The sequence below is a fragment of the Somniosus microcephalus genome, chromosome 24 (genome assembly GCF_052327205.1).
Source record: "Somniosus microcephalus isolate GS21.2 chromosome 24, FLI_Smic_1.0, whole genome shotgun sequence".
NCBI lineage: Eukaryota > Metazoa > Chordata > Chondrichthyes > Squaliformes > Somniosidae > Somniosus > Somniosus microcephalus.
This window is the reverse complement of record NC_141010.1, coordinates 11927549-11935441: the sequence shown is the minus strand read 5'-3', so window position 1 is coordinate 11935441 and position 7893 is coordinate 11927549. Positions and strand designations below refer to the sequence as shown.

At 45.4% G+C, this 7893-nt stretch overlaps 1 protein-coding gene across 1 annotated transcript; it reads left to right on the top strand.

Moving 5' to 3' along the window:
- The first annotated feature begins 2617 nt into the window (after nt 1-2617).
- LOC147101058 (interferon alpha-F-like) lies at nt 2618-5836 on the top strand. Its single transcript, XM_085966700.1, has 4 exons — nt 2618-2749; nt 2924-3013; nt 4302-4541; nt 4645-5836. The coding sequence occupies exons 1-4, from the start codon at nt 2618-2620 to the stop codon at nt 4744-4746; spliced, it is 564 nt and encodes a 187-aa protein (XP_085822826.1). The 3' UTR covers nt 4747-5836.
- Nucleotides 5837-7893: the final 2057 nt, after the last annotated feature.

The window sequence follows — 7893 nt, the reverse complement described above, 5'->3', positions numbered from 1 at the left end:
ATTTCCACTTCCAGAGTTTCATTCGGTGAACAAGAACCGTTTTCTGGGCTGAACTCGGATCCGATCGGTTTCCCAATTTTCAGATCGGTGCTTTACCCCGGCTCGGTCCAGCATGGCTTTGGCGAGTGTTTGGAGATGTTGGATTGTTTTGGTCTTGTTGCCCGGGACCCTGAGTCTGGGCTGTGAGAGGCTGCAGTTACAGCAAGCTCTCAACACAGAGACTCTCAGCAAACTGAATGAAATGGTGAGTTTAACCTGCATCCCGAGTCGGTTCGAAATGCGCATGGTCTGTTTGTTGTGATAACTCATGTCTGGAGAAATAGTTTGAAGTTGTATATTACTTGTGCAATTAATAGTCACTGGTCGATCAGTATTGATTTGACGGTATTAATTGTTAGCGTGACTCTCTTCTGTAACTCTTGGTATCATTCCCTGAGACTGTGTAACAGCAAAAGTTCTCTGAACCCTAGAGGGGTAATTCATCCCTGATGGGACAGAGAGAATCAGGTACAGGGGATAGGCGGAATCAGGGGCTGACTAGAGTGGGAAATCAATACTGAGGGGAGAAGAAGAATCTGATGCTGAGGGGAGAGCTGGGATCAGGCAGTGCGTGGCGAAAGAAACTATTCTGAGCGAGAGGAGAATCTGGCTCTAAGCGGAGAAAGGAAATGAGAGACTGAAGAAAGGGGTAATCTTATACTGAGGCGAGCGGGTATCAGACTCCGAGGGAGAGAAAGGAATCAAAGCCTCAGGGAGAGAGGGATTCAGACCCTAAGGCGAGGGGGAATCAAATTTGAGGACGAACTGGAATCAGATACTGAGGGGATGGGGAATGAGACACGGAGGGGCAAGAGGAATCATAAAACTGAGTGAAGAGGGGAATTCAGACACTGAGGGGGAGAGGAAATGAAAAACTGGGGAGAAGGATAATATGAAATTGAGGGGAGGTGACACAGACCCTGGGGGAGGTGGGATCAGACCCTGGGGGAGGTGGGATCAGACCCTGGGGGAGGTGGGGTCTGTCCCTGGGGGAAGGTGGGATCAGACCCTGGGGGCAGGTGGGATCAGACCCTGGGGGGAGGTGGGATCAGACCCTGGAGGGATGTGGGGTCAGACCCTGTGGGAATGTGGGGTCAGACCCTGGGGGGATGTGGGGTCAGACCTTGGGGGAGGTGGGATCAGACCCTGGGGTTGGTGGGATCAGACCCTGAGGGGAGGTGGGATCAGGCCCTGGGGAGGTGGGATCAGACCCTGGGGTTGGTGGGATCAGACCCTGGGGGAGGTGGGATCAGGCCCTGGGGAGGTGGGATTAGACCCTGGGGAGGTGGGATCAGACCCTGGGGGGAGGTGAGATCAAACCCTGGGGTTGGTGGGGTCAGACCCTGGGGGCAGGTGGGGTCTGTCCCTGGGGGGATATGGGATCAGACCCTGGGGAAGAATTGAAACCAGACACCTTGGAGAAGGGGTGCTCTAATATTGAGGAGAGAATCAGGACTGAGAGAGAATGAGAACAAGACCCTGGAAACTGAGGAAAGAGAGGGAACCAGATATCGACGAGTGAGGGGTCGAGGAATCAGACTTTGAGTGGAGGGGGAATCAGACTTTGAGTGGAGGGGGAGATGAGACCTTGTGGAGAGAGGGGGAATCAGGTACAGGGGAGAGGGGTATCAGCCCCTGAGGAGAGATGTGCCCTGATATTAAAGGGGAAATGAGAGTCTGAGGGCAGAGGGGAAGCAATACTGTGGGAAAAGGCAGAATGTGATGGTGAGGGAAGTGCGGAATCAGATCTTGAGGGTAGACAGAAATCAAACAGCGAGCGGAGAACATATGAGCTACTGAGGGGAGAGAGGGAACCAGACCCTGGTGGGAGGTGGGATCAGACTCTGAATCCGCGAATAGTGTGTGAGGGGAGAATGCGAACCAGACACTGTGGAGAGGGGAAATTATAAACTGAAGGGTGGGGATCAGAAACTGAGGGAAGAAGGACAAGGAGACACCGAGGAAAGTGGGGGAATGTGAGCTGAGAGGGGAAAGGGGTATTAGAGTCCACCATCAATCAATCTACCCGTCTGCCCCCTTAGTGCCCCCGTGATGCGAGTCCATACATGTTGGAGAAACCAATAAAGATTTTCAAAATCCATATTGATAGTATTGATACAAATGTACGGGACATTGAGCTGACGCGGGCTCGACGGGCCGAGTGGCCTGTTTCTGCGCTGTAACCATTCTCTGTTTCAATGAATCTATGGTTAGGACCTTCTCTCGGGGATTTTCCAGTCGCTGGTTCAGGAATCTCCAGCTTTTGAATTCCTTACCTCAGAAAGGAACCGCACAAACTATTGCTCTCCTGCAGCTCTTCCAACACTCCTGCAGCCCGATTTCACTTTTGGATTGTAATGGCCCACATCGCCAGTCCCTCCTCCTAAAGTGACAGCTCCCACAGTGTCCAGCCGCACACCCACACTCGACAACACAACTGGTCGCTCCGGGATCACAAGCGGCTGCATTTCGACTTCCAGAGTTTCATTCAGTGAACAAGAACCGTTTTCTGAGCTGAACTCGAATCCGCTCGGTTTCTTATCCTTCAGATCGGTGCTTTGCCTTGGCTCGGTCCAGCATGGCTTTGGCGAGTGTTTGGAGATGTTGGATTGTGTTGGTCTTGTTGCCCGGGACCCTGAGTCTGGGCTGTGAGAAGCTGCAGTTACAGCAAGTTCTCAACACAGAGACTCTGAGCAAACTGAATGAAATGGTGAGTTTAACCTGCATTCAGAGCCGGATCCGAACCATATACTCTGTGCTTGTTGTGGAAAGTTATATCAGGAGAAAATGTTTGATGTGTTTGTAATTTTACGCAATTAATAGGCAGCGATTCTCCAGTATTTCAAGGGAACTGATTGTAACACTGATTGCCTTCTCCTCTCAGGGCGGCCCCTTTCCCCGACAGTGTGTAAGAGAGAGGCTCTCGCTGAAAACCAAGTCCTTGAATCTGGTGAAACTTTCAGAGGGATTACAGGTGAGTGAACTCTATTTTATTTCACTTTATTCAAGCAAAAGTTTTATAGAAAGCATGAGTAAGATAAACACACGGATCAGAATTTTAATCAGGAAATTTAAATCCAGTGTTAGCCGCCCATTGAGGTGAAAGTGCCAGAAGAGCCATTCACTCACTCCATGTCACTCTCTCTAACTAGCTCACTCTCTCTAACTAGCTCACTCTCTCTAACTAGCTCACTCTCTAACTAGCTCACTCTCTCTAACTAGCTCACTCTCTGTAACTAGCTCACTCTCTAACTAGCTCACTCTCTCTAACTAGCTCACTCTCTGTAACTAGCTCACTCTCTCCAACTAGCTCACTCTCTGTAACTAGCTCACTCTCTGTAACTAGCTCACTCTCTAACTAGCTCACTCTCTCTAACTAGCTCACTCTCTGTAACTAGCTCACTCTCTCCAACTAGCTCACTCTCTGTAACTAGCTCACTCTCTAACTAGCTCACTCTCTCTAACTAGCTCACTCTCTGTAACTAGCTCACTCTCTCTAACTAGCTCTCTCTCTCTATCTCACCTATTATCTCACTCCCTTTAACTATCTAACTCCCTCTAATCATCTCGCACCCTCTATTCATTGAAGCCCCTCTAATCTTCCATTCTGGTTCCTAGATGATCCCACCCATCCTTTGAATATCCTTTTACTATTTCATAGAATCATAGAATGGTTACAGCACATAAGGAGGCCATTCGGCCCGTCGAGCCCGTGCCGGCTCTCTGCAAGAGCACTTCAGCCAGTCCCACTCCCCGCCCTTTCCCCGGAGCCATGCCATTTTTTTTCAGGTACTTAACCAATTCCCTTTGGAAAGCCACAATTTTTTAATGCTTCTAAAACACATTTGGGAGCCCTTTAATATCACCCACTAATCTATTCTCATACATTCTCTTTGCGTCTCATTTCCTTTTTCAGTTCGCACCTTCTGCATTCAGCTTGGTTCTCTACTGTATTATAAGCTTAACGTTTATCATAAGCCTCCTTTTGCTGTTTCATTGAAATCTCCATCTTCAGTGATCCGGGGAGAGATAGCTTTGCATGCCCTTCCTTTCCCCCTGGTGCGGATGTGTCTAGACTGCACCAAACGATTTCCTCTTTGAAGGCTTTCCATTGCAAATTTACTGTTTCACCTGCAAATCTTAGATTCCAATACACCAGTTGACTATATTCACTTGTGATTGATGCTTGTCCTTTTCCATAACTACTCGAAACCTAAAAAGGAACAGGTCCCCTCTAACGTCCTTGTGTGTATTGTGCACAGACCCAGGACAGGATCCAGATTGTCCATCAAACACTGCGTCACCTCACCAAGATCTACAGCATGAACCTGGGCTCAGTCACATGGCCCCGGGACAAGGTGGAAAACTTCCGTCTTCTCCTGGATCGGCAGCTCGAGGAGCTGGAAGAATGTGTCAGGAAACCAGGCTCAGAGTCCAGGCCGAGGAGAAACGCCTCAATTCACAAATACTTTAGGAAACTGAGAAAGTTTCTCAAACAGAAGGTGGGAAAATTGATATTTTACTGAGATTACTGACCGTTTTCGTTTACCCAATTCAAACCTGTTCATTTTCTAATGGATTTTCCTGAATATTTCTCTTTCTCAGAGATTCAGTGACTGCGCCTGGGAAATAATCCGCGCTGAAACTAGGGCCCGATTACAACAGATCCTTTTCATAACGGCACAAATCAGAAGAAGAAAAAACTGAAGACTTTCCAAAGGCATATTTCGTACAGACTGGGATCAAAGAATATTTATTTAAAAGACCGCATTTTTTTTTTTAAATTATATTTTAATATATTATATTGTATTGTAATATCGCGATTGGGTGCAAGGTGACTGATGGAGAACAAGGAATGTTTTGATATTGATCCGTGTTTGATCATTTATTTTAATTTATTGATAGTTATTGCTGTGACAGTTGCCTGTGATGAAATGTTAGAGCTTTGACTGGGGCGAGTCTGAGGAAAATCCTGCCTCTGTCCCTTCCTTCAGGGACTGGCAGCTGCGACAATGAAAAGTTTCATCTCAGGTTCTCTCAGTGGGACACCTTATTCCACTCGCTGCTTTCCCAGTGTCAGCTCTCTGGGCTGCCCCACCCGGCTGGCGCTACCATTTCCTCCTCATCTCATCAGGATTGAGTCAAGTTTATTGCTTGACACAATAAAATGTTGCAGATTTTTCACAACGTGTAAAGTCAAAAATGAGAAGGAACAGAAGATTTCTCAATGACATGTTTAATACAGACTGCGAACGATGAGCTATTTTAAAGACCCCGAATTAAAAATATATATATTTTATAAGTAAATGTAACGTATTGCTAATTTTACACTGTTGTCAGCTTGGCTCAGAGGTAATACTCTAAGTCAGTAGGTTGTGGGTCCAAACCCCATTCCCAAATTAACTCTTTTATTTCCATTTAATTAACTTTATGAGGCTCCTTATTCCAGTTGCTGAACTTCCAGTGACAACTCCCTGCACTGGGAATGCCCGGCCAATACTCGGCTCTGTCACTAGCTTTCATGGCACTGATTGGCTCTCAATGGTAGGGTTGCGGAACAATGACCCATGACCTGATCCCTGACCTGCACTGACCTTTACATTTCTGCTCTCCCAGCGGCCAACACTCCAACTCGTCCCGTGTATTCCTAATGTATTGATATTTATAATTGTGACGTCTTCATGTAATGAAAAGTTACAGTTTTATGCAATGTGTAAATAAGTTCAGAAAGCACTGTTAATTTATTGATATTTACTAAGATTTGGGGAATAGACATTGTTTGTCTACACTTTTTGTACTGATTGAGAACATGTTGGTGTAAATAAATTGTTTGCAATATTACATTTTTATTGGAGTAATATTTATTTCTCATTTACATCTGTCAGTTTTCCATACTCACTGTAAATGCTCTGGATTCCTCTATCTGCTGCCTGTGACTGGTACACCCTCACCGCTCGATTCTCCACTGTCTGATATTTCCTCGCCTGTCAAAACTGTGAATTCATTTTGAACCCAATTGGCTCGATATTCTAGGGGAGCGGAATGAGTGGAGAGTGGGACTGAAAATCTCTTATATGGCATTTTATCCTGCACCTTCTGAAAAGCTGTATACTTAACACTGACTGCATTCCTTTAGCTATGTATGTGAGCTTCCTGAAAAATTCAGTAGAATTATTCAAGCACAATGTGTTCTTTACAGATTCATGGTGACTGCCCCTAATGAGCCCATATTTTTCCAACTGTTCACTAATTTCATCCCATACTATGGAGTCCATATGTTTACCCACAGCTGAGGTAAGACTAAAAGGGTTATAATTTTTCCCACCCTTCAATCCTTTGCCATGATACTTGTTTTCAAAGTTGAGTGGAATGTGATGGTTTCTTCTTTCTCTCATTTACCCTATTTCTCACTTCCTTGCACTGCATATGAACTGGACCTGGTGAATTTTCTACTTCCTACATTCAGTCGCACTTTCTTTTTTTATCCTCCCTTCCCCTTTGCTCCCTTGTTACTCCCTTCATCCTTGCTTCTGTATATTTATCTCCATAGTTTTATTCTACATTCCCCTGAGTTTCCATTTTCACCTTCTTCAGTAACTGTGTCTCAGTGGTAAACACTCTTGCCTGTGAGTCAGGAGATTGTGTGGTTCAAGTCCCACTCCAATGACTCGAGCACAACATCCAGGCTGAATGAAGGAGTGCTGCACTGTCAGAGGTGCAGTCTTTCTGATGAAATGTTAAACCAAGGGCCTATTTGCTTTCTCAGGTGGATGTAAAAGATCCCATGGTGCTATTTCGAAGAAGCGCACGGGAGTTATCCCCGGTGTCCTGACCAATAATTATCCCTCAATCAACATCACTCAAAAGCGGATTATCTGGTCATTATCACATTGCTGTTTGTGGGAGCTTGCTCTGCGCAATTTGTGTGCCGAGTTTCCTACAGTACACCAGTGGCTACACTTTAAAAGTACTTCATTGGCTGTAAACACTTCGGGATGTCCGGTGGTTGTGAAAGGCGATATATAAATGCAAGTCTCTCTTTCTAACTGAGGCATGTCACAGATTAAGGATCTTTACCACTTATTCAAACTCAAGTACACTCTCAGGAAGGAAGGTTTGTGGCCTAAAATATGATTCCATCTTCCCATGATCTTTCACGGGGAGGGCACATGGGTCAGTTTATCCCCACATTTGCCCCCTTTGCATTCCCTACTATTTCATCTTCCCACTATTCATTCCTCTTTGTCCCACCCACTTACTCGCATCACAATCCCTACCTCTTTTCATTTGAACTACGTGGCTAGTTTCTGCAACCAGACTGTCAAGTTCACGTAAACAAGACCCATAATAAATATCGACATAGGAATTTATAATTGGCAACAGTAAACTGGAGTTGCCGCTCGGTTGTGCTGGTTTTTTCAGTGCAATTCACCTTAAATCGACGAAACCTGCAGAAAAAGTCACGGAATTTTAAGTGGAAATTACGCCCAGCGCAAATCGAGTTGCTGCTATTTTTTGCGCCACTTAAAAAAACATCGCGGTGGTAGCTGGCCCCGCCCACAAAACTGGCCTGGTCCCCAGGTCGAATTAATCACCATCGGGATTTTCTGCTTATTGCACTCGTTTGCTGACTTTCAAGGAGGCTCCAAAAATTGAACTGATTCTTTTTGGCACAAGGACACTAATCAGCACATATTAAAAACTTTTCAATATAATTTTGTTTTAATTTAATAAGGAGCTGACTACTGTACCCCTATATAACGAACGAATGTTTCTGTATATTATATAAAAGTAATTTTCAATTATTTAAAACCATGTTCCTCACAGGTGCTGGATTGACACTGTGATTCAAAA

Bases quoted from the DNA above. Each gene is read 5' to 3' on its own strand.
- LOC147101058 (XM_085966700.1), top strand. From the start codon at position 2,618: ATGGCTTTGGCGAGTGTTTGGAGATGTTGGATTGTGTTGGTCTTGTTG. The intron at 3,014-4,301 runs GTGAGTGAACTC...TATTGTGCACAG, and splicing joins AACTTTCAGAGGGATTACAG to ACCCAGGACAGGATCCAGAT. The intron at 4,542-4,644 runs GTGGGAAAATTG...TCTCTTTCTCAG, and splicing joins GAAAGTTTCTCAAACAGAAG to AGATTCAGTGACTGCGCCTG.